A 27938-nucleotide genomic window follows, 5' to 3' on the forward strand; every position below is an offset into this window, starting at 1 on the left:
AAATGCAGATTTTGAGACGGTGCTGTACATGCAAGCAAAAAGGTCATGTAACAGAAAGATTTAATGAACAGGTACTATATATATATATATATATATATATATATATATATATATATATATATATATATATATATATATATATATATATATATATATATATATATATATATATATATATATATATATATATATATCGGTATATATATTTTTTTAAAGGGCAAGGCATTTTTTAGTATCTTAAGGCACAAAATGTCTCAATGTCTAAATATATTGCTACATATTGATAATTGAGTGCAGAGGAGCTCTTGTATTTGTCTATATGTATTTTGTGGCCACAGCCTTATTGCACCCCTCCCTTAATATTTTTTTGTTTGTTATAGTTTATACAGGAGCGGTGGCCAGCTCCATGTTGTAGCTCCCACCCTTTTCAGCTAAAGTCAGGTGATCCCAGTGGTGGCTAATAAAAGAGCAACCATGTTTGGGAGTTTTAACCTTGAAAGCAGCAAGCAAATTGCAGGTAAAACTTAGTCCCTGTGTAAAATGTATAATGAAGCAATAGAAATTTTAATGAATCAGATGAAAGTTGTGTAGGACTGGCCATACCAGGGATGACTGACGTAGTTGGCCAGCATAAATATATTTCAGTATATGTACAAACAATCCCTGTACTGTCAGGGGATCGGACTGCACTCAGGTACTTGGGTTCTATCTGGAGCCAGGAGATCAAAAATACTCATGTAAACAAGTCAAACACTAGCCATGTGTAAATGGTAATGCATCCAAGCTGTGCAAATAGATGCTGATGGCATAAGGACAAAGCGGGTACAGCGTTTATAAGAAAGAGAAAAAAAAGGGAATGGGTGGAAGTAGGTAAGAGCCACTTGACTATCTAGTCTGCCCATTCCCACTTTTTCAGGATAGGGTTATGTATATCAAAACCATTCTTAAAGTGGACCTGTCACCCAGACACAAAAATCTGTTTAATAAAAGTCCTTTTCAAATTAAACATGAAATCCAATTTCTATTTTTTATGAAAGCATTCATAGCTGTTGTCAGCTCATTTAAAAATCCCAGCTGTCAATCAAATATTATCTGCCACTCCTCTATGCCCTGGGCATAGAGTCAGGGCAGACAATTACTTTCACTTTCCATTCAGCACTTCCTAGATGTCACTGCTCTCCACAAATTCCCCCCATTCTCTTTACTCTCTTTACCATTTAATTGTGTAGCCAGTGCATGGGGATGGACATCGGGTCCCCCATTCTGGTAAACAAACAAGATTCTGAGATGATGCAAGGCTTGCCTTAATAACAGTGTCCACAGAATGGCTGCTGCCTGCTTGCTATACTTTTGAAATCCCAGACTGAAGGGAGCAAGATTCAAATAATTTAAATAGTGTAATTAAAGTTCATTTTGCTTGGCTAATGTGATAAAATAGGATTTTGAATATTTTTTTGGGTGACGGGTCCCATTTAAATTCAGTCATCATATCTACATCTATATTCACCTAATTTCAAGAGCAAGTTCATACATACAGCTCTGTTTCTCAGATAAATAAATAATCCAAATGCTGGTTCTACATTATATGAATGAACAGCTAAAGTTTTGGTTTATAAGCAGGATATGTCTGCTTTAGTAATGGCATAGGACGGCTTGGTATATGCCAGGATCATATGCAGCAATTCAATAAAATGTTGTCATAAAATGTTGTTTTTCAAACTAGAAGAATTTTTTTTTTGATTTGAAGCAACGTAGGTGGTTCTTCACAGAGAGGACAGTGAGGTTGTGGAATGCACTGCTGGATGATGTTATGATGGCTGATTCAGTTAATGCCTTGAGTGGCTTCGATGATTTCTTGCACAAGGAAACGAACAGTTGCACACCCTTGGTCAGATTGACCTGGTGCACGATATTAGAGGATCTGGCAACCTCCCACTCAGTAAATTGAAGAATATATCGGCACAAAAGGCATTCAACTTGCAGGGAGCACCCAGCTTGTTTTAATGTGTGAAAATAAAACGTTTCGGTGACACGACCCTTTGTCAAGCATGGATGGATGATTTCTTGGACAGACATAATACCAAAGGCTATTGTGATACTAAACTCTATAGTTATTATATATATATATATATATATATATATATATATATATATATATATATATATATATATATATATATATATATATATATATATATATATATATATATATATGGGAATATATAATTTATGTGAAAGTATGAAGGGGTATGTGTATGCTGGGTTTTCATTTGGAGGGGTTGAACTTGATCGACGTTGTCTTTTTTCAACCCAATTTAATTATGTAACTATGTGAACAAGGACAGTTTTCCCTTAAAGTGACACTGACACTAAATTTTCTTTTCAAAATATCAATCTACATAGGTCACATTGATTGGTTTTTGCTGATAGTTCTGCTTTTGTAAATAATTATTACTTGAAGTTCCTAAACCTGACTGTCCTATCTCAGTTTTGTCAGTTAGAGTAAGTAATCTGTCAATAATGTACAAATATAAAACAGGCCACTGGCTAATATACTACCACCCTGTGTTATCCCACTGCCATTCAACTAAAAAGTACAAGGTACTGTTTTATTATTAAACAGAAAAAGATAATCATTATTAGCACTTTGAATTACTGGATTAAAATGGAGTCTATGGGAAATGGCTTTCCTTTAATTCAAAGCTTTCTGGATGATGGATTTTGGGATAACAGATCACATATCTGTACTAATTATGTTGGTGAACAGAATATTAGTCTAGTCCTGACTGCAGGCATTTATTTTATTATTGTAAAGTTATATTATATAAAGAAACATTACGTATTTAAGATAATTTTTGTCTTAATAAAAATTAAGAAATATTGGTGTATTTTTTTTTTAAGACAATTTGGTCTGCAAGGAATTCTTCCTGTGTCTGAGTGGGTTTCCACAGGGTACTCCCACACTCCAAAAAGATACGGCCATGTTAATTTGCTCCTTATAAAACCGGCCCTACTGTGTAGGGATATGATAGACTTTAGAATGTAAGCTCCACTCGGGCAGGGACTGATGTGAATGATGTATAATCTCTGTACATTGCTGTGTAAATGTGTCAGTGCTATAGAAATACCAGAAAATGAATAAATACATTTGTATAAATATTAGAAACAACAGAAAATTAAGGCTCAAAAAAACCATATACGGAAGGCTAGAAAAATATCTGTTTTAACATTAAAATTATTATTACGGTAGGGTGCAAGTTTTGGAACAGGAAGATTCTCCCTTTTCACTTCTGCATCTGTCCTCAGCTAGTACCAAGCTTTACTAGAAGAAAATATAACCATGTTCACTTATTTAAATGGATTTCCTCAATAGAAATGGTTGCCTGTTACAAGACTCAATAAAGTGTTAAAACAGACCATTTTTTTTTTACTTGCTTAATAGCATCTGCTGCTGTTAACCCAATAGCCATAAACATGTCATCATTAAGTTTTCAGTTAGTCCCTTTTTTTTTTTGTCCAATCCTCTTTGTAGATATCACCTTACTCTTTGTCCATATTGTAGCATTCTTAAGACATATCTGCTAAAATGTAATCGCACTTTACTGGAACCAGCACCATCTGTTATGTAGGGCATTCTTGTAGTATCCATTTTCACAGTTTTACAAAGTGGAGTCTTCAGGATTCCAAAATCTCCATTTGTAAAGGACTATGTTGTCATGTTGTATATAAAGCACAGAAAGTTTTTTTTTTTTTTGTCTTTCTAGCATTAAAAGAGAACGAAAGCCCATAAAGAATTAGGCTGGAAATGATGTTTATGTGTTTCAGGATTTTTTACCAGCCCAAAGGTTATAGCAGTAAAATTCACGTGTCTGAGGATGCCTCTTACAGCTTGCCACATTATTTTGTGCTTAGACATTGCTTAAGCTCAGTTTGCTGTAGGCTATGGTCAGTCTCCTGAGTTTTGGGGCAGATTCACAATATATTGAGCAGAAGGCAATACAAAGATATACAATGATAAAAATGAAAGGGTCAATAACTGAAACATTACTAAACTGCAGCCCAAAAAACTAGAAACAAAACAATTCCCTATGCTGCCACACTTTGTTTGTTTGTTCAAGGGCTGAATAATATAATTGCAGCAAGGGAGTGCACTAAATAAAGGTGGCCATACACAGATAGACTCTCCCCGATATTCCCACCTTGAGGTGGGCAATATCGGGCTGATCCGATCTTGGGCCCTCTCTTGGCCAGATATCGTACGGGGAAGTCAGTCCTGTCGGAGAGTCCCACGAACGGCCCAATAAGCTGCTGACTTGTCTGTCGCCAGCTTTTAACAGCAAGTGTATGCCCACCTTTATTTAATTTAAAATTCAAAATACTTGAACTGTAGATAACTACAGTTTGAATGCATTACTGTTTCTAAAAACAGGCGTTGTCACTCATTAGTGATCATATATGTGAGAAATCTGAAACAGGCCAATGTCAGATTCTCGGGTGGGGATGTAAATAACCTAATGTAAGAGGCTCTGCAGTGTGCCGAGTTTAAACTACTGTTTGGGTAGCAATGAGAAAGATCACAATTATGGTTTGATCCTGATCCTACACATGCCAATGTCAAGCCCTTGCCATGACAGTTGGATATTCGAGTGCATACTGCCTCCAGCACTAAATATTTTCTACCAAAACACATAGATTATAAACCTGCATAATAAAAACTCTGTATAGTATTGGATCTATTATCTAGAATGCTTAAGACCTGGGGGTTTCTGGATAAGTAATCTTTCCATAATTTGGATCACCATACCTTTATTGTAATAAAAATAATTTAAACATTAAATAAACCAAATAACATTGTTTTGCCACCAAACAGGCAGCTTAGTAACCATCAAGTTCAAGGTACTGTTTTATTCTTATATTAAACAAGGAAGTCATTTATTTATTTTTTTTTAATTAGAATTTATGCTTTAAATGGACTATGCGATATGGCCTTCCTATAATTCAAAGCTTTCTGAATAATGGATAATGGATTTCCAGATAAGGGATCCCATACCTGTACTTACAGAAAGTCTTTAGAGGACCATGAAATGACAAAAATTGGCAAACTCGCCATCTCACATGCACATTGCTTAAAAAGCATAGGGAAAAGAAAAACCTTGAATGCAGCACAATCACATTTTACTTATCAATTTCAATGAGTCTACCAACTTAAAGAAAAAAATGCTTGTATTTTGCTAGGACAACTCCCAGTGACTTCTGCTTGAACTTAACAGCTTTTAGATGCCAAATTTTTGAATTCAAGTTTTTTGTGCTTAATAAATCTCGAACATTTGATTTTTGTAAATCTTAATTCGGATCAGAGTTTTAGTGCCAAAAATCTTTAGTCATGGTAAAAACTTAAATTTGAATGCTAATAAATTTGCCCCATAGTAATGGCAGATTTATTGAATATACTGGTATAGTGATGTTTTAAATAAAAAAAACAAAATTCACACAGGGGGTTATTTATTAAACTCTGGATACAAAAATCCTGAAAATTTGTGATTTTTTTAGTATAAAAAGCCCAGTTGACATCTACAATGGGGATTTTGTATTTCTGTTTTTTCTTTATTAAATTATGAATTTTCGTGGTTTCGAGAAATTCGTATAATCCACAATATTTAGGGAGCTATCACACGGGCAAATTCGGTGAGATTTAGTTGCCTGGCGAAGTCTTCGGAAATCTAAGCGCCGCGAGTGCATTGTCGCTGGCGTTTTCTCATTATAGCAGGCAGAATCCAGGGGGAAGGCATTTCGGGAGTTCGGGGAGATTCTCGCCCCGCAGAAGAAGCGAATAGTCACCAGGCAACTAAATCTCCCTGAATCTGCCCATGTGCTAAAGCCTAGTGCTAAAAATGCAATTTGTGAAAATGAATGAAATACCACATTAGAAAATCAGTCCCTTAAATTTATGTAACTATAAACCACAAAGAAGGTGCAAAATTTATGGTATTGTGAAAGATTTGGTATTTGGCTGAAAAAAGGGGGGGAGTGGATTTAGTGCACCCCTGGTTTAGAATGTAAAAGCTCATCTGATGCCTGTGACCTATTAGGTCTGTCGAGGTACATAATTACCTTAAAGATAAATAAAATTGTGTAAACGATCATCTGAAATTGCTGCAAAATCTAGAGGAAAAAAGCAGGGCAACAATCGAGCAAATGCAGATTTTGATACAAGGCTGTACATTACATTTAGCCCCATGCAAGCAGAGATATATATATATATATATATATATATATATATATATATATATATATATATATATATATATATATATATATATATATATATATATATATATATATTTATATTCCAATGACTCTTCCAGGAATGGTATACTGGCTGCCCTTTTTTCATCGTTTTGCAGCATTTTTCAGTCAGGTGATCGGACTACACTCAGGTACACTCAGGTAATCAGGTTCAATCTAGAGCCAAAAACTAGACATGTGCAAATGGTAATGCATCCAAGCTGTGAAAATAGATGCTGATGGCGTAAGGACAAAGTGGGTACAGCATTCATAAGAAAGAGGAAAAAAGGGGGTGGGTGGAAGTAGGCAAGTGCCACTTGACTATCTAGTCTACCCATTCCCATATTCCCAGTCATCATATCTACATGCACCCTCTAATTTCAAGAGCAAGTTCATACATACAGCTCTGTTTCTCAGATAAATAAATAAATAAATAATGCAAATGCTGGTTCTTCAGTATACGAATGAACAGCTAAAGGTTTGGTTTATAAGCAAGGCATGTCTGCTTTAACAATGGCTTGGTATATGCCAGGATCATATGCAGCATGTCAATAAAATGTTGTCATGTGAACAAGGACAGTTTTCCCTTAAGTCAAGTAATTTTCCAATAATGTGCAAACATAAAACAAGCCACTGGCTAATATGCTACCACCCTGTGTTATCCCACTGCCCTTTAACTAAAAAGCATCCAATGGTGCCACCTTATGGACAAATGAATGTGACCTGTGTATATCACTACTCAAAGACCATGAATAAAGAAAGCAGCCAACGCCAACTCATTCACTCATCAATGGTAGAATAATTCTTAATAGTGTGAATGAGATCTTACTGTAAAAGAAATATTAACATTTTTATGTGTATAACAAGGATTTAAAGATACAAAGTTAAAAAGAGTGTGAACATTGCCGCAACACCTAGAAGGGTTAGGGAAACAGGGGAGAGACAAGGAAATAAGTCACAAACACTGCAAGACTGCTTTTATATTGCAGGCATACTGTAGAACTGAAGTGGGTATTATCAGGGAATAAAATCAACACAATTAAGGCTGAGGTTTCTGTTTTATCCCAGGCACATAGCTTGTCTGCTGGGATGTCACTAACATGGCAGATTCAATGAAAGGTGAGGAAAAAAATCCCCTTAGCCTGCCATTAGCATTTAACAAGATGTGTACAATCAGTCTCGTTGTTTATGAACATCTAAATCCTGAATATATTTTTGGTAGTATGAAAAACCACTGTTCTTCAAAAACTAGACAATGAATTGCATACAGGAGAAGTGGATGTTACCATTCCAAGCAATAACTACATCCATGTAGCAGAAGCCCTGTTATTTACAAGGTGCATTGCAGAAAATTAGAGGTGGAAATTACAGGTATGTGACCCGTTATGCAGAATGCTTGGGACCTGGGGTTTTCGGGATAAGAGTTATTTACAGGATTGGGATCACTCATTTAAACATTAAATAAACCCAATAGGATTGTTTTGCCTTAACAAGGATTAATTGTAGCAAAGCTGGGATCAAGTAAAAGGTTCATTTTATTATTACACAAAAAAAGGAAATCATTTTTAAAAATTAGAAGTATTTGATTAAAATGGAGTCTATGGAAGATAACCTTCCTGTAATTTGGAGCTTTCTGTTTAACTGGTTTCTGGATAATGGATCAAATACCTGTACTTGAAATTTTTTTTTTGAATTTCTTTAGGCAGCTTTGTGCAAGGTGCACCTGATTATTAGGCTTAACCACTGGACTTCATATTATTCCAAGTATCTTTCCTTGGCCTACTGTAAACGTGTAAGGGCTAGAAAGCCAATATACTTGCCTATAAACAGATGGCTCAGTAATACCAGTAGAAACTTTTTTTCTGGAGCTGCTAAATCTGGGAAAGCTAAGTGTTCTGCAAGACAAGTGATGGGTAAAATCTATTCATTTTGTGGAGTTAGGCAGGGCAGTGTATGTATGAATTTAAGTTACGGGATATTCCTTTTTGTAGTTTGATGTACCTTTTGATTCTGGGGGCTGTAATCTGTTAGGGTAAGGGCACACCCGGCGATTCAGGGAGATTTAGTCCCAACTAATCGCCTCTTCTTTGGGGGGCGACTAATCTCCCAGAATGTTTTCCCCCTGTCTTGCGCCGATCATAATGAAAAGTCGCCTGCGGCATGGCGGGCGACTTCTGAATATGAAGCACAGCGTGTGCCATGCCGCTGTCGACTTTTCATTATGGCCGGCTCAAGACAGGGGGAAGGCGTTCGGGAGATTAGTCGCCCCAAAGAAGAGGTGATTAGTCGCCAGGCGACTAAATCTCCCTGAATCGCCAGATGTGCCATTACCCTCAATGTTGGCCCTTTTAGACTGGCTAATAATATCCCTTATAGTGTAAGTGTCGTTTAGAGTTTACAAACATTTATAAGATAAACTACTATTATCTGAGCCAGTGCCTGGATGAAATTCTTTGAAACTTATCTGTAAAATTACATGTAGGCATTAGCTAAAAAACTGTGTGTATGGAGTTTTTCATATTCCTCTTGAAGCTATGCTCCATGCAATTGCTAAAGCTTTTCCTCTCGTATCCCAACATTAAAAAGAATAAAAATTATTGTGATGAAGGAATATTACCTCTTGGGACTAATTTGGCAGTGCAAAAAGATATAAGCTTTTTAAGCTATTACAAGGCTAAGATCCATTCCAACTGGTACAGTGAATTGAGACTGCCATACGTCCAGGTATTAGGTAACCAAATTTAGGCTCCAGCCTGGAGCTGCTGTTTTACTGTTCAGGCAAGTAACTTCATGTACCCAACAATTATTATATAAAGAAAGTACATCTCTGTCTCTAACTCTCTCACTCACTTATTCTATTCCCATACTTGACCTATTTAGTTTCTTGCTTCCTTCTCATATTGCGCACATCCCTTCTTAATCTCCAGTCTCGCCTCTGTGTAATCTCCATCCCTCTTACTTTCCTTAGCCTCTCTTTAATCTGTCACCCTTAATCCCTGTTTTCAGTTTCTTTCCGTTGTTTTTAATTGTTCCCCATAAGAAGCAACTTATTTAATTGTAAACACTCTTGATGATGCAATCAGCAAGAAATGAACATAAATTAAATAACATAAATCAATTATGTGCCTTATATTCTCAACATTAGATCAGTTGCAATCATAAAATTTCAGCAGCCATAAAGCAGGACTTTAAAGTGCTTTAAAGGAGCAGTAAAGAAAGATGTATTTAAAAAGGCAATATTTAAAATCAATACTCTTACCAAGAGATGTAATTGTTCTACATGTTAAAATCTGTCATTATGCAACATAAGGCTTTAGTTAAAGGGTTATGCAGAACTAAGAAGCAGTGTTTTCACAGTCCTGTAAGCAATGGCAACCAATCAGCTGTAGGGCTGTTAAAAAAAATGGGTAGATCAAATACATTGATCTTTATAGGTTATTGCAATAAGGAAAGGTTTGCCTGTATTTCTGCAGAAGCTTGCACTTTTACATGTAAATAATGATGATAAAAAGTTTTGATTGGATCTTACCTGATCATCGCTATTTAACCCAGTGTGCATGATGAGATAAAAATGAACTAAAAAATCTGAATTTGGGAGCACATCTTGTCGGCGGGTCATCATACTACAAATCAGTTTGTAAGCTTGCAGCTTTCCTTCCTTGTACTCATTTGGCAAGGTTGTAGCCTAGGAAGAAATTTTAGAAAATCCATTAAAAAAAATATATGAAGGACTAAATGTAAAACAAAGTGGTGCATCTGTAGGGCTTACATTTTTACATAGCATACATTTTTTAATCATTATAAAGAAAGAAATATGTAGTGTTCTGTATCTGGAGCACTGATGTACTGGAGGATAGATGCTATTTGACCAGATCTAACACACACAAAAAATAAAGCAGAGGAATAAGGTAAATTACCTTAAATAACCATGATGCAAACATCCTCAGAGGTGGAATCAATACAGGTGGTGCAGGAGAAGACTGATTGTCCAAACTGATTGACAGGTTGTCTCTAATCTGTAAAAGTAAAACAATTCTATTTCAGCAGTGCAACAATGGTGGCACAATAAGTATGCTCAATTAATGCATTAGTGCAGGGGTCCCCAACCTTTTGAAGCCATGAGCAACATTCAGGAGTAAAAGGAGTCGGGGAGCAACACATGCATAAAAAATGTTCTTGGGGTGCTAAATAAGTGCTGTGATTGGCCATTTAGTAGCCCCTATGTGGATTGTCAACCTACATTGAGGCTCTGTTTGGCAGGGCATCTGTTTTTTATACAACTAAAACTTGTCTCCAAGCCTGAAATTCAAAAATTATCACCTGCTTTGAGGCACTGGGAGTAACATCCAAGGGGTTGGAGAGCAACATGTTGCTCACGAACTACTGGTTGGGGATCACTACATTAGTGCTACAAACACAGGGTTCCAAAGTTACTGTAAACGAATACCGATAGAGAAGGTACATAAAGGACATCCAACACAGAAGACAGAACAGTCCCAGACACGACTGCCATGATATCACGTCTCACTGAACTTGTGCATATAAAAATAAAATATTGTTCCCCCTGTTGTAAAATTCAAGGATATTAGAATTGAACATGGAGTTCCCTGTCGTCTATAAAAGCACCTAACATGCAGCCTTGTGCCTTTATATGGTCATCTAACTCCTCGGTGACCTATAAAAATATTTTACCATAGGTATGCATATTGTTCCCTATAGAATAGCAAAAAGATACAAACAGGAGTCCCACAAAACAAACTTCAGTGAAGCAAAAAAATAGCAATTTAAGGGGTAAGCCTGCCCTCATATCTCAATAAACACATGTTTTGACATTCACATAAAGATATAAAAATAATCTAATACATGTGTCTTGGGAAATAAACAGTAGTTTAACACCAATGTGCATTGGTGCATAGTCAGCTTGATTAGTGCTTCTAATTTGATAGCAACATGCACTTGCCATCTTGTATAACTGCATAACTACAAGCACCCAAAATGCAGGAAGGAAGACTATACTGAAGGCTGGACACAAAGATGATCCACTGTATTTTTGTGGTAAAAGAACAAAGTGCTTTGGTTGTTTATTGATAAAGCACTTGTTGTTTCTTGGTACCAGGATAGGGGTCAACAAGGATCTCATAAGCTGTATATACATCTCTACACCCTAGCCTACCATTTCAACCCACCCACTAAATCCCCTAAATCTGGACTAAACCCTAACACATACAAAATGTATATTGTGCTAGTTTTTGCAATCCTGGGGATGCAGTGTAAAATGGTACTGCCATGTTTCAAGACAAAAGTTGGTTTACATATGATATTTAAGAGAGTAGTAAAACATGAGACATTTTTATTCTGGGGATGTGGAATTCAGTCAACTGGTTTGTTATTTCCATATGTACTAAGCCATACCTTTGCCAATTTATACCACAGGTCATAGAGATGGCCAAAAACTCTGGCATGGATTTTTGCAGACTGGATGTTATTCACATCGCCGAGAATCCCCAAAATTCTTCTCCACAAGACAGCTGCAGAATCTGGATGCCATCCAGTTAAATTTCCACCAGCAATTATGCTACAGTCCCCAGCAAGACACTCAATGCTATCTAGAAAGGAACACAAGAAAGAGGAGTTGAAAGGTTAGATTAGGGAGAAGCTGGGGGGATTGTAGGGTGTGTGCTTGGTGGGGGGACAATATTAATTTGGTCCATTTTTTAAAAGCTTTGATGGAAGAGAATACAGACAATGTCAGTTATGCTCTGTTATTCAAAAGGCTGTTTTCTATACACTGTACATAAAACGTGTGTTCTATTTCTGTGGCACAGACCTAACAAACCAACAATAATTTACACATCGTTCTGTAATTACTTGTATCTGAAACATGGTAGAGAATAGTTTATAGCACACATAAACCATGTTGCCAGGCACCTGCTTTTGCACTTTGTACCCTTGCCCCTTCTTTGTAAATCAACCATTAAGTCCTTTGTGATCAGAATTGGCTGGAAGTTGTATAATGGATACCAATTAAATATCCATTAAGCTACAGTTTTGTGGACACTTTAGTTTGGAAACACTGCACTATAAATGTGGATGGGGAGACACAAATGCAGCAGGACAATTCTGAAGAATACTAGTCAGAGGTTGCAAGCCAAACCCAAAATTGATGTGAGCAGTAGGAAACACAGCCTGCTGGTCTCAATGCTTTACCGGCATCAGCCAGTTATAAATCTTGCAGGATAGGACTAGGCATGTTTTATGTATACAGACTCAATGCTAATCAAATGCAAACCTATTATTTAAATATGCATCTGCTAGTAGCAGAACTGGTGAATGTGGGCCACAATTCACTGGAAATGAGGGAATAAAGGAATAAAACAATATTTTTTTATTTTTTTTATTTGCTACACTCGATGGACCCCTGTGTGTGCCAGGACACTGATGCTTTGCACCTGCTACAATGCTAATGGGTCTACCCCTGGCACCTGCATCTGTACATGCTCGCAGTGTTTGTATTACACAGCCTCTGATGAACACCAAACCATGTACAGTTGAACCCCCATTTTACATTTTTCAGGGGAATAGAAAAAAAATGGTGTAAAATCCAGGAAAATGCAAAATCTGGGAAATGTATTATGCATAATATATAGGTGGGACCACAAAAGAACAATGTAAAATGAGGGGAAACTTAAAATCAGAGGATGTAAAATTGAGGTTCCACTGTATTCATAACTGGTTTATATCTGATAAGCGCTGGTGCGATCAGATCAGATTAATAAATATGCAAACAGTCTATTCGCAGTCAATTGAAATAATACAGACAAATTGATTATAACGAGTTATAAAACAGTGTATTTCAGAGCACATGATTCAAAGAAAGGGTTCTAATGAGAGTGCATATGGTGTGAGCGCAATACATACCCCATTATGTGGCTGCCTGAATGACTTAACAGCTATAAACGGTATCTTAAATAGGATTCCTGTGATTGTCACTTCCTTGGCACTAATGTACAATATTTATCATGAAAGGCCCTGGCAGTGAGACCAGGCAGCAGCTCAATGCACCCTTCTGGCAACTCTTCTACTACTTTACAGTTTGCTTTATAAAGAGTTTCTTGGAGCAGCAGCTGCCTAGAGTGAATGCAGTAGCGTATCTATAGAGCTTGGCTCCGATCTACAGCACACAAGAGAGCCTGTGAAAATGCACAAAGCCAATAAAAGTAAACGCCATTCATCTGGCAGGTTACAGAGACGTACCAAGACGGGTGGCAAAGGGCAACGACAAGCGATAAGAGTTTTTTTGTCAACAATGCAGTTGAATGGGTTAAGTCAGCGACAGTGAAAATGCGTGTTGGAACACCTGCTAGCAGCTGCAGTCTTGTGTCGGTGAGTGAGTTATGAGTGAGACAAAGCTTGCACACTGTACACCTACAAAGCATGGTTACAATGCACTCACTAGTTGTAAAGGCAGCTGAACAAGTCAGCGTTTTCACTGTCTTTTCTCTTCCAGCCCCATTCAAAGCCTTTTGTTAGACTCTATCTTTTAAATGCTGCAGAGACCACGTCTGAAGAATGCCATTCGGCTAAAGGCAGGGCTAAAGAAATTTACTTCTAGTTTTAGACAATTGTGTTAATTACCGTCCTAGGGAGGTACCCAGCCCATTGATATGCAAAGCAAAGCCAAGACTTTCACATTTTGGCACCACCAGAATCCCAGTTTGAACGGTCTTTAAGTGTGTCTTTAGAATCCCTTGTTCAACCCCATTATGAATAAATATCTATTGCTTTATAACTTCAGAAATTGTTATGTAGCATAACAAAGATACAATAATACTTGGAAGAAAACCATTTAGATTTATATTCCATTACTGAAACAAAATGCAGCTTCTCCAGGCATTTAATCAATAGCAAGTCTGGGGATTTCTCGTGTTGTCTCTACGTACCGCGTGCTTTTCCATGGACCACAAAAATAATCAATAAATCTCGTTTTCTTCCTAAATCAATTTTCTTTTATTAGAAGTAATAAAATGAAAATATAGGATAAGGAGTAGAGTGGGTTAATCATATAGAACCAGAACTGTACTGTCCAAGTATGGATAAAAACAAATGTTTCTTGTTATATAACCTGTAAACGCCAGTCCCTGACAGATGTCTATTTTAAACATTTATGCTCAATAACTGTAAGAAAACATTCAAACATTTTTTCACAGGGATGAGATTTTGCATGATGTTAAAAGGGCAACTAGTATAGCAGACACGGTATGTTTGTGTTTATACATGTAAGGCTTCCTTTGCTAAATTTTGCCTTTACTGGGCAGATACATATGATCCTATTAGTTACTGTTTACAGAAGGGTAAAGTGAAATTTCTAGAGAAAGATTGACCTTGTTCCGATCGTTTATGTTAAGTAGGGATGCACCGAATCCAGGATTCGGTTTGGATTCGTCCTTTCAGTTGGTTTCAGCCAAATCGGAGTGCCTGGCCAAACCGAATCCGAATACAAAAAAAAAAAAAAATCACATGACTTTTTGTCACACAAACAAGGAAGGCAAAAAGTTTCTTCTTTTTTTTTTTCTTTCCCTGTTTTTCCTAATTTACATATGCAAATTAGGGTTCCGATTCGATATTTGGCCAAATCTTTCACAAAGGATTCAATCCTAAAATAAAAGGATTCCGGTCAATAATAATAATTGTATGTAACAATTTATAATACTATTGGCATGTCTATGGCCAGCTTTAAAGTCTGGTGTCACAGAATTGTTGTTAATTCAAATATTATCGTATGGGCAACTGCCTTACCTGTTTGGTTTTTAGACAGCTACCATAAAAATGACATTTTGGGCATAATTTACGAACACAGATTCTAAATAGCACCAAGAGTAACCAGTCACAATACGTTTTAATCAATCTACAAAGGTTCCAAAACTGTGGAGCAAGACCCCATGGGGTGAATGTTGGGCTGGGGATAAAATTAATTCAGAATACGATTTGACGTGAATGTGAATTTGCAACAGTATTGCAGAATTAGAATAATAACAGTATTTTCTGTTTTATGGGGCTTTGGGGGGCCCCAGACAAATTCTGGACCACAAATTGTGGGGAGGCAAAAAAAAGTTTTAAAAATCTTTGGTCTACTACAACCTGAAAATGAAAGGTAATAGCTGAAGTTTTTGCAAAATATTTATACGCATCGTATATATGCTACTGCGTTATCCTCATCTTATATAGAATAAAAATGTATGCAAAAGTTACCTTTAAATTTCCTTTTTAAATTTGATTTGCTGAAAAATATTGCTGGAACCAACCAACACTTATAATTTTACAGAATGGTTTCTACCCACGTACAGGAGTGCCGATACTTATGTGCAGCCAATCCTGTGGATCTGTACTGCACAAAAGGAAGCATTTGAGCTTACCAGTAGGAATAGGCTACAGAAAGCTTCATCAACTTGAAAACTACAGGTAAGCTCCTGTAGCAGAAACATTCCCTTTATTGCCTTCAATAAGGTCTCGCCAACATCACAAAAAGAGGAATGCATATCAAGCTTAAAAAAGTGCCTGCAAATATACATTGCCGTCAAACAGACGGAAATGTGGCTCCCAGTTCCAGGTTTGCCATGTTAGCAAAGAGAGATCAGCTGCCAAGATGTAGCCAAAAACAAAAAGAAGGATGGCACTCTGGTAAAAAGGAAGGTTTATTGCGGTGTCCTGCAGATATCTTTCGCATTAGGCATTTCGGGAATCAAGCCTATGATTAAGGGGTTGATTCCTGAAACGTGTAAGGTAAAAGATATCTGCAGGACACCGCAATAAGCTGCCTTTTTACCAGAGTGCTGTCTTTTTTATGTTTTTGGATCATTAATGTAAAGTTTGAAATCATGAGCTAAATAATTACCTGTGAGCGGAATTGGATCAGCTGGACTGAGCTGAAGCCACTGTCTCGCATCATGATCAATAGCCACGTCAGTTGGTGTATTCACTTCATGATCTTCCTCACTACTCTGCCAGGGCATCAGATAAATCTCAGCATCCTTAATGTACCCATTAGCAATATCGCTGCTTACACTCTCCCCTGTGGACAACACACATATAATCATTTAAAAGCAATGGTCATCACTGAAATTTAAAAGAAAAACCTTTTTAATGCATCTTTTGGGACAGCCCTCTGGTGGGATACAGTGTTAAATGTAAAAGCATTAAACATTTCAATTTAGTGGGGCAATTGACATATATCATGCTTGTGGGATAGATAACCATTACAAAATGGCTTGGTATAGAAAGGTGGATGGACTCCTGGAGTAGATCTCTAGTTAAGACACCCCTGTTTTTAAGCTCAGCATAGTGCAACTGACCCATAAATCATGTTTACCAAAGTCAATAAAGACTGAAAGGTCAAAATGGGTGAAACCATTCCAGTGTCATTTAGTGTTGTTCAGTAATTTAATTAGAAAGTTTTATCTCCGTTTTCATATTTACATATTTTCATTTTTTATTTCTCAATTACACTGTTTACATTGCAAATCATTCACTCTACGATATCAAATTTCATTCCTGAACCAGCAAGTGCATTTTTTTTTTTAGTTGTAATATTGCTGCGTAGGCAGCCATTTCAGGTCATTTTGCCTGGTCATGTGCTTTCAGAAAGAGCCAGCACTTTAGAATGGAACTGCTTTCTGGCAGGCTGTTGTTTCTCCTACTCAATGTAACTGAATGTGTCACAGTGGGACCTGGATTTTACTATTGAGTGCTGTACATAGATCTACCAGGCAGCTGTTGTCTTGTGTTAGGGAGCTGTTATCTGATTACCTTCCCATTGTTCTGTTGTAGGCTGTTGGGGGGGGGGGGGAGGGAGGGGGTTATATCACTCCAACTTGCAGTACAGCAGTAAAGAGTGACTGAAGTTTATCACAGCACAAGTCACATGACTGGGGGCAGCTGGGAAACCAACGATATGTCTAGCCCAATGTCATATTTCAAAATTTAATATAAACAGATCTGTTTCTCTTTTGAGAAATGGATTTAATTGCAGAATTCTGCTGGATCAGCAGTATTAATTGATGTGTTTTGAAAAAATTTTTTTCCCATGACAGTATCACTGCACATGGATAGGAAACTGGCTACAGGATCAGGTACAGAGGGTAGTTGTTAATGGTACATTCTCTACTTGGCGTAAGGTTCCTAGTGGGATCCCTCAGAGCTCGCTATTGGGTCCACTTTTAACTTGTTCATTAATGACTTAGGGGAGGGTATTGTAAGTAATGAATCATTGTTTGCAGATGACACAAATCTATACAGCCCAATTAATTCCATCCAGGATGTGGCATCCATGCAGCAGACTCTTGACAACCTTGGCGGCAAAGTTGCAGATGAGATTCGGTGTTGATAAATGTAAAGTTATACACTTGGGATGTTAAAAAATAGGCAAGACACATAACTTTAATGGTGCTGCACTAGGGTGCAGAGAGGGTGCAGAGAAGGGCAACTATGCTGGTAAAAGGTATGGAATATCTCAGCTATGAGGAAAGACTTGGGGTTGTTCACGCCGGAGAAGGGGTGACTTGATAACTATGATTCAATATATAAGCCAGTGATCCACAACCAGTGGCTCATGAGCAACATGTTGCTCACCAACCCCTTGGACGTTGCTCCCAGTGGCCTCAAAGCAGGTGCTAATTTTTGAATTCCTAACATGGAGGCAAGTTTGTTTGCATAAAAACCATGTGTACTGCCAAACAGAGCCTCCTGTGGAGAGACAGGCCACAGGGGGGGGGCTAGCAAATAGCCAATCACAGCCCTTATTTGGCATCCGCAGGGACTTTTTCATGCAACTCAGGGGAATGTTGCTCATGGGTATAAAAGGTTGAGGACTTAAAGGTTGAACTTGTGTCTTTTTTTTTTAACCTAACTTACTATGTTACTATGCATGTTACTATGCAGCTGTACCTTTCTCATGATAAGCAGCTCTTCCATTTGAAGACTGAGAATCAGTAGTCCACTCCAGTTCAACAGGGCTACTGCTCCTCTCTACGAATATCTGAGGAAAAACAGGAAATTGTTTATACATACCGTAATTTATGTTTCCTGGTCACTTCCATGACAGCATTCACCCATGGGTTAATTCCCCCCTGCAGGCCAGCGGACAGGACCTCCCACTAACAATTCAAAAGTTCCACTTCCTCCCTACCCCCTTGTCTTAGTATTAAAGCTGTCCCTTATAGGGTGGGAAACTCCCCGGTGAATGCTGTCATGGAAGTAACCAGGAAACAGAAATTGCTGTATGTATAAACAATTTCCTGTTTTCCCATAGTCACCTATGTCAGCATTCACCCATGGGAAATCCCCAAGCTTAAAATAGAGAGTGGGACACCAAATGCATTTCACAGAACTTTCATTTACACATTAGGCACCTGAACTGCACATGAATGTTGTTCATTGCAAATCCCAGATATTTCCTGTGTACTTGTGCAAGCGGCTAGCCAGTCTCCTGCTGATACTGCTTGCATAATAGAAGCTAATGGCTCCATCTTGAATTTCCTTGCTTGCAGATATTTATTTAACTTTCTCATGTCTAGCACTGGCCTTAACTTGCCCGATGCCTTCTTTACCAGAAAAAGTCTTGAGTAAAAACCCTTGCATCTTTATTGCAGAGAAACTCTCTCTATTGCCTTTGACTCGAACAATTGATCCAAGTACTCTTGTGCTACCTTCTTGTTCGTTTCTGTTCCACTGATGACTGACTATGACTGACCTCTTTGACTTCCAGGAAGAAACTGGATTCTATTACACTTTGTACCCATGTGTCCTTGATCGTTGTGGCCCAGACGTGCAAAAAATCAGCCAATCTGGCCCCTACCATGCTCTGGGCCTTGCCACCCTCATTGCTGACTGGAGGTAGATGGGGTGGAGGAGAAAAAAAAAAGGTCTCTTTGAGGCCCCTCTGGAATTTGGACGTCCCGATCTCCAAGAGGACTGCCTAGAGTACTCTCTACCAGGCTTGTACTGTCTCGAAGTTCTAAACGACTTCTCTTTCGCTTTGATGAAACCCGACTCCAACCGTGCTCTCTTAGCTTGGTTATCTTGAGGCAGGAACACACTTTTTCCTCCTGATACTTTCTTGATAATTGTATCAAGTTTTTCTCCAAATAACATTTCTCCTTCAAATAGCAATTGCCAAAGATTAGTTTTTCAGCCATAGCGATCTCCTGGCGGCCACTGATAATGCCATAGATCTTGCCGAAAAAGCACCATATCTATCGATGCTTCTGTCATGTATTCTGTTGCCATTCTACAGTCAGCTAACTAACTTCTCTAACAATTGTGGTGTTTTTACATTAGATGATATTGCTTCTCCTAATTCAGAAAGCCATACTTTCAATGCCCTAGACACCGAAGTCAGTGCCACTGCCGGCTTACATGTTACACCCGCAGCTCCAAAAGCTTTCCTTAAATTGAACTCCATCTTCTTTTCCATCGTATCATTAGAGACCGCTGCATCATCCACTGGAAGTGTAGTTTTTTTTTAGCCAGTCTCACCACAGCTGCATCCACCTTTGGTGGAGACTCCCAAGGCTTAGAATCTTGCTCATCGAAGGGGTATTTCTTATTAAATTTTCCCGCAGTTTGAGCTCTTTTTTCTGTCATTTTCCACTCCGTTGCAATGATTTCCTTGATTGATGAATGAACCGGAAAACACATTGCTTTCTTCTTTGAAGATGGGAATAGCTTATCATCTGATGACAATTTTGCTGAATCTGTAGGGAAAGTCAGGGTCTGCCTTACTGCCTTAATCAATGGCTCAATTACTGCCAGATCAAATGTGGATTCTTTCTCAGACTCAATCTTCCTTTCCTCTGATCCTGCCTGAGACAGGACATCTGAATCAGCCGACAAATCTCCTTCTGACACTTCTAAGAAAGACTCTCCTGGTCTCCCATGATAATGCCTTGGTCTCTTCTTAGAACCGGAGACTTATTGAAATCCTTGTATATCTGCCTGTTTAATAACTGAGGCTAAGGACTCGGCAAACAATTGGTTCTCTTGTGACACAGAGGTTCCTGGATCCTGTTGCTTTTCACCAGAAGCTGTAGATTTCTCCGGAGACTTGTCTTTTTTCCCATCTGTGGCATGAAGGCTGCACATAAACAACATAATGTTACTAATTGAGCCCTCTGCCCTTGATATAGATCTTCTGATAGCATACATCACCTTTTCCCTTTAGGGTTGGCAGCTTTCCCCATCATACCAGGTTCCATTGGTCAGCTAATCAGAGAAATAAACAATAATCAGCTTCTTTCTCAAACTTTAAAGGACTTTCATGTCCCCCACATACCTGTCACCGATGCCTTCAATACTCAGATACTCTGAGTGGCAAAATGGCACCCACAGGAAGACACTTCTGTTTAAATAGGATAGGCAGCATGCAGGATATTTTAAAAATTTTCCTTTTATTACTGCCCCTCTGTTACTTATGCCGATTCCAGGGATTGACGCTAACTTTTGGCGCCAACCGCCATCTTCTGTCGCTCCCCTTCCCTTGAGCATAATGCCATTAATAGGGATGGGCGAATTTTTTTGCCGCGCAACAACATTTTTTTTTGATGCCCATAAACTTTAATCGGCGTCTGCGACATTTTGCTGGCGGCGACTTTTTGGCGAAACATAACAGGTCAAATTCGCCCATCCCTAGCCATTAACCAAAATGGCCGCTCGGTAACTTCCGCCATTAACGTCACATCCGACCGCGTCCACTGTACTGCACTTTGCCGACATCCTCGTGGTTCTTCTTCCAAGCGCCCGACTCTCACCTAACCTGCTTAGCGGGAGGATCCAGTCACAACGCTCCTTCGCAACCTCCTGACCCGACGAACGGGAGGAAAGCCACGAGCATGTACGTCAGTCCTTTGCTAACCCCAACACGGGGAGCTCCTCGGACCCTTACCATATCCAGTATCCATAGCTTTGTTTCTTCTAACACAGCACTCCTATACCTGGCCCGGACAGGACAAAAAAGACAAGGGGGTAGGGAGGAAGTAGAACTTTTGAATTGTTAGTGAGAGGTCCTGCCCGCTGGCCTGCAGGGGGGAATCAACCCATGGGTGAATGCTGACATGGGTGACTATGGGAGACATTTTAATTGATTAGGTTTGATGTATGCCCACTCACTCACATTATTAACGATTTACATCAAAAGCAATTATTCAGTTACTGACGCCAGTAAGGTCTATGCAGGCATTCCATGAGAGAGTTGTGTTATTTTAGTAATTGATTTCTGTTTAAAGGCTCACTATTACACAAGGTTACATCATAGATCTAGTACCAGAAAGCAAACGTAATACCCAAGAGAATGCTCAAACACTGAGGAATTCATCACTGCACAGAATAACAAACACCTTTCTAGAAATGTACACATCCAACCAGTGTGTCTATGTTTTGTTAATTATCCAATAATTCTGCTTTTCATAGATTACATTAGAAAATACAGAGCAAATATCCACACATGGTATCTAACTAACAGGTTACCTATAAATATCAAGCTGTTACAGAACTAGAACACAGAATAACCTTTGCCAGGTTATGCTGAAAGTTCAGCAGGATGGATATCTATGTGCACATATATGTCACACTACACATTTGGTGGTGTTTCATTCATTTTAATGTGAACAGAGGTATAGGTATATAATTGTTTGCTTGTCTAATGTGTCCTGCAATTGTCTGCGGGTTAGATTAATATATTCCATAATGTGCAATAAAGCCCCTAGAACAGCATGTTTACCATAGTATTTATTGGTGAATGAGACAATGTCAACTACCTTCTGTGTTCCCTGGAGAGCTCACCCTGAAGACCAATGAGCTCTAGTCAAGCTTACTGTCACTTAATGACTATGTAATTAGCATTACCAATATTTTCCAGGGTCAGTCAATGGACAATAGAAAAACCCTAGAGATTACCGTTGGGGCATCATTATCGCTCTTTCCTCTTCCAGCAGATTCTTGGACAAATGTGGAGTCAGTAGAACTTTCACTTATAGAGTAGTCAATTTTCTGACCTATGTTTATTTTAAAGATAAAAGTACAGAGTTCAGGATAACATGCCAGATAAAGCAAAACGAATAAAGGAGATCTATATAGTACTCTGGTCAGTTGAAAAATGAGTTTCACCTTGAGTAAGATCAGGACATGGTTCTGCTAAGTCAGATGTACTGCAACTGCGTGCTAATTCCTGTGATTCTTGTTCACAATTTCCAGAACAAGATTCAGATCCTGCAGCACCTTCCTGTGGCTGTATTTCATCAACTTCTGAAAAGGCAAATTAAGCTTTTAGCAGTGTAATGTAAAAGTATACAATTTATCCCACCCAAAAAGCAAATAAAATCAAAACTGTTCCGCACCTTCAAATACATTAGTTGACTGTTAGGCAATGGCTCGAAATGTGAACAATGAAAAAGTCACATGATTCAGTGCCAAACTTTTACAAATCATTTAACAAATATATATGATCTTTTGATGTTACCTCCTTCCTTCAAATGTTACAGGTTTCTTGGAGCAGATTAATTGATTGTTAGGTTAAGAAAGTGATCTCCAGAGCATTAATTGTACAGGAAATAAAGGTGAATTAGTAAGAGGGAAGAATTAGGTACAGTACCTGAAAGCCTTTGAGAACAAGAAGTAGAAGAAATACCAGGTAAGAGAGAGCTCACAGTGTGCAGAAGATGAGGGACACTTTTAGCTGCTGGCAATGCCTCATAGAGATGCACACAGTTGCTGATAGATTGGCTTCGCTTAGCTTTTAGAGAAGAAGAAACATTGGGGGAATAAGACAAAACCTTAATAAAGTTCTTAAAAACAGCAATAGTTCACACCGTTATCAACACATGAGTCAGGGAAATCAGCCAAAATAGACAGGGATGGGGGCATAGCTGACTGATGATCTGATGTGATCTTGGGGCTAAACTGAACATAGTTTAGAATAGACTTAGAATGTTTAAGGGAAATTAAAGCTTTCACATTACATTACTATTGTAACTGCTAGCGCATACAGTCAGCCTATGAAATTCCCTCCTTGTGCAGAATGCGCGCTAAATAGGCACATAGCAAAGATGTTAATCATTAAGTAAAGAAGGTTCCAAGGCAATCCTGCAGAAATTTAATGCCAGTGCTCTTAAAGTGTAGTATCTAAGTGGGTGCAGAATGCATTGGCACGGTACATAGTGCAAAACAAAGTAAATGCTCGACACTATTAGTCAGCGACAGACACAGAAAATGATCAGTTTACCATTATCTTTTCAGGAATTAAATTTTCTACATATGAAAAGTCCATTAAGTAAGATACATTGGGAGGAATTAACAGAGATTAACGATCATGTTTCCACTTGAGGTGCATTACCTGTTGCTTTTTGCCGCACAATGTTCCTTGCTTTCTCCACCCCAGGTGCTCCTGAGGTGGTGGCACTCCGAAATCTCATAGGTTCGTGAGACTCTGGATTGCTCCTCCAACTAAGCGAAAATGACCTGCCAACAGCAGCTCCTTTCTGAGGATCTGGGAAGCCACCTACAGCCACAGGAAACAAGACAGGTAATTAATAATAATATTATTGCTCTTATTCTAGCAAACCAAATTTGTAGATAACCCTCCACTAATAAATAATTTAATATTACTAAAATGTCATTGGAGGTCACTGAATAGAATTCTGCTAAATTTAGGCTCAATATACCAAAAGATTTTTTTTAAAAAAAATTATATATATCAATATACATCTCTCTCTCTCTCTTTTTATATATATATATATCTATATCTCTATATCTCTATATCTCTATATCTCTATATCTCTCTATATCTATCTATATCTATCTATATCTATCTATCTCTATCTATCTCTATATATATATATATATCAGGGGCGTAACTACAGAGGAAGCAGACCCTGTGGCTGCAGGGGGCCCAGGAGGTATAGGGGGCCCCATGAGGCTCAAATTCATATACAATTTCAATACATTTTGGTAAAACAGGACAACCTCTGGATATGTTTGGGGCCCTAAAATTAATTTGCTGTGGGGCCCAGTAACATCTAGTTACGCCACTGATTATATATATATATATATATATATATATACACACACACACACACACACACACACACACACACACACACACACACACACACACACACACAAATAAATAGTTATTTTGTTGGTGTGCCATAATTTTAAGCTGCTCTATTTATATCAAACTCATCATGAATGCCCTTTACTTTTATTGCTACACATATCTACACTTCCCAATTTACAATCATGCAGTGCTTCACTCTCTCATACTGTTAAGCATCTCGCTTGGGTCTTTCAGTTAGCAAAGTTATTCATTTTGTTTTCCTGGAAGGACACCTAGTGGCCAAAATTGTGACTTTATTTCGAGGGTATCCAGATTCTGATTTAGATATCAAACTTGTGTACTTTAACATTAAAATTACATTAAGAGGTGAAAAGATGCAGGACATGAAAATCTTAAAGTATACATAACATTATATAGTTAATGAGGGACTAGGAGTCCAAAGTCTTGGAAGAAATTCATGGTCAGCCAGCAGAGGGTTCTCTGTGCTGGTCCACACAAACAATAGTGCTAGCCGATTAAATGTCATGGGGATGATGTTTAGATTTGCATGAAGTTATATTTCCTACATTTGTTTTCAGTGCATAGTTTAAATCAGGCTGTGAGCCACATTCAAATGTAAAAAAAAGTTGGAGGGAAACACAAGCATTTTGATCGGCTATAAGTAGCACCTATGTGGACTGGCAGCCTATAGGATGCTTTTTTTGGCAGTACTTGAGTTTTTATGCAACTAAAACTTGCCTTAAAGCTAGAAATTCAAAAATAAGCACCTGCTTTAAGGCCACCGAGAGCAACATCCAAGGGATAATGAGCTTACGAGCCACTGGTAGAGGATCACTGGTCTACATAAAACAGGTTTTGCAGACTACTGTGATGGAACAAATAGACACACTGACACAAGAAAATTGTGTTTAGGAAAATTCACCTTTGCCTCTTTGTTTCTTCTCCTTTTGCTCACTGAGCTTGTCTAGAGGTAAGCTGTTCATATCTAAACCATACACCGTCCTGGCCAGCACTGCGGTGAGAGAATCCATAATCTGCGACCACTCATTAATAAGTTCTTCCCAGTCGGTAAGTGAGGACAGGACACTCAGTAGTTCATCCCACAAATCTCGAGATATATAAACACACAGATTGGCTCGAATCCAAGCTACAATGAGAGTCTACAAGAAACAGATTTGGAACATGAGTACAATATTGAAGACTTTTATAGTTTTGATGATGTCATAACACCAAGTATATGATAAGAAGTTGCCAAATGTATCATAGAAGTAATATAGCTTCAAAAGGAGAGAAGGCCAGTGCAATGGATGTTTAGCATGAACTGCTGTCTGGGCTGCTGAGACAATGTATCAAGCACTGCATTTACAAAAAAATAGGTAAACTATTTCAGCATTGTAGCAGCAATTCTTAATAGTTAACTAAAGAGAATATCACCGTCCCAATTATATTTGTGGAACGTCTCACAGAGCCTCCACTAATGCTACAGTGAGAATGCTGCTCATACCTGTAGAGACAGTCTATACATGATCAAACAATAGCTAAGGTTCTGGCATAAATGACAAAAAAAAATGATTTTATAAATATATAAAATATACTAAAAGATCGAAATTGCTTTTATTTATACAGTCTTTTTCTGATTAAATATAACATTTTAGGAAAATGGTATACAGTTAGGCCCATAAATCTTTGGACAGAGACAACTTTTTTTTTAATTTTGGTTCTGTACATTAACACAATGAATTTTAAATGAAACAACTCAGATGCAGTTGAACTGCAGACTTTCAGCTTTAATTCAGTGGGTTGAACAAAAAGATTGCATAAAAATGTGAGGAACTAAAGCCTTTTTTTAACACAATCACTTCATTTCAGGGGCTCAACAGCAATTGGAGAAATTAAAAAACTGAAAATAAAATGTTCATTTCTAATACTTGGTTGAAAACCTCTTGCTGGAAATGACTGACGTCTTGAACTCATGGACATCACCAGATTCTGGGTTTCCTCCTTTTTAATGCTCTGCCAGGCCTTTACTGCAGTGGTATCCAGTTGCTGTTTGTTTGTGGGCCTTTCAGTCCGAAGTTTAGACTTCAACAAGTGAAATGCAGCTCAATTGGGTTCAGATCAGGTGACTGACTTGGCCATTTTAGAATATTCCACTTCTTTGATTTAATAAACTCCTGGGTTGCTTTGGCTGTATGTTTTGGGTCATTATAAAACGCCTCCCAAACAATTTGACTGCTTTTAGATGGATTTGAGCAGACAGTACGTCTCTGAATACCTCAGAATTCATTCGGCTGCTTCTGTCCTGTGTCACATCATGGATAAACAGTGGTGTCCCAGTGCCACTGGCAGCCATGCACACCCAAGCCATCACACTGCCTCCGCCATGTTTTATAGAGATGTGGTATGCTTTGGATCATGAGCTGTTCCATGCCTTCTCCATATTTTTTTCTTACCATCATTCTGGTTGAGGTTGATCTTGGTTTCATCTGTCCAAAGAATGTTTTTCCAGAACTGTGCTGGTTTTTTAGATGTTTTTTTTTTTTTTTTTTTAGCAAAGTCCAATCTAGCCTTTCTATTCTTGAGGCTTGTGAGTGGCTAGCCCCTTCTCAGTGTACCCTCTGTATTTAGTTTAATGCAGTCTTCTCTTTATGGTAGACTTGGATATCAATATGCCTACCTCGTGGAGAGTGTTGTTCACTTGTTTGGCTGTTGTGAAGGGGTTTCTCTTCACCATGGAAATGATTCTGTGACCATCCACCACTGTTGTCTTCCGTGGACGTCCAGGTTTTTTTGCGTTGCTGAGTTCACCAGTGATTTCTTTCTTTCTTAGGATGTACCAAACTGTAGATTTTGGCACTCCTAATATTGTAGCAATTTCTTAGTTGTTTTTTTTTCTGTTTTTGCAGCTTAAGGGTGGCTTGTTTCACCTGCATGGAGAGCTCCTTTGACCACATGTTGTCTGTTCACAGCGAAATCATCCACATACAAGTACCCCCCCTCACATCAACTGCAGGGCTTGTATCTGTCATTTGATAATGACATAACGAAGGAATTGCCCATGCCTGCCCATGAAATAGCCTGTAAATCAATGGTCTAATTGCTTTTGAGCCCCTGAAATGAAGTGATTGTGTTAAAAAAAGGCTTTAAGCTGGCCATAGTCGCAAAGATCCGATCGGACGAATCAATGTACGATCGGACTTTCCAATCTCCCAACCTGCCACTAACCATTCAGATCAAAGTCTTACCATTCCGACCAAATAAAGTAGTTAAAGAACAGATCAGCCGATGTTCTGCCCCTGACAGCAATCGTACGATAGACAAAGCTACTGACAGTCTCCCACTGAAAATCGTACGATTGGCAATACACGGAGAGATATTACCCGCAGCCGACAGAAATTTTCTAAACTGTCCGATCGACCAAACGACCGATCTCCACTGGACGAAAAATGTCGGGACTCTCCACACACGTTCCGAAAATCGCACAAATCCTTGATTCGTACGATGAGATCTTTGCATCTATGGCCATCTTTAGTTCCTCACATTTTTGTGC

General features: G+C 38.3%; 1 protein-coding gene across 6 annotated transcripts in view; it reads right to left on the reverse strand.

Annotated features, from left to right (window-relative positions):
* The window catches only part of ralgapa2.L (Ral GTPase activating protein, alpha subunit 2 (catalytic) L homeolog), a 223123-nt gene that overhangs the window by 130306 nt on the left and 64879 nt on the right, over window positions 1–27938 (reverse strand). For 5 of the 6 annotated variants that reach the window (XM_018262908.2, XM_041562669.1, XM_041562672.1 and 2 more), the window contains exons 15-24: window positions 25311–25548; window positions 23666–23830; window positions 22925–23065; window positions 22441–22578; window positions 22231–22328; window positions 18226–18316; window positions 16178–16354; window positions 11698–11891; window positions 10203–10301; window positions 9815–9970 (exon numbers count right to left, since the gene is read on the reverse strand). In XM_018262908.2, the coding sequence (XP_018118397.1) occupies window positions 9815–9970; window positions 10203–10301; window positions 11698–11891; window positions 16178–16354; window positions 18226–18316; window positions 22231–22328; window positions 22441–22578; window positions 22925–23065; window positions 23666–23830; window positions 25311–25548 (1497 nt within the window). The remainder of the gene's footprint in view (window positions 1–9814; window positions 9971–10202; window positions 10302–11697; window positions 11892–16177; window positions 16355–18225; window positions 18317–22230; window positions 22329–22440; window positions 22579–22924; window positions 23066–23665; window positions 23831–25310; window positions 25549–27938) is intronic. The other variant, XM_041562670.1, reaches the window with a different exon arrangement.

Source organism: Xenopus laevis, chromosome 5L (genome assembly GCF_017654675.1).
Source record: "Xenopus laevis strain J_2021 chromosome 5L, Xenopus_laevis_v10.1, whole genome shotgun sequence".
In the NCBI taxonomy this organism is placed as follows: domain Eukaryota; kingdom Metazoa; phylum Chordata; class Amphibia; order Anura; family Pipidae; genus Xenopus; species Xenopus laevis.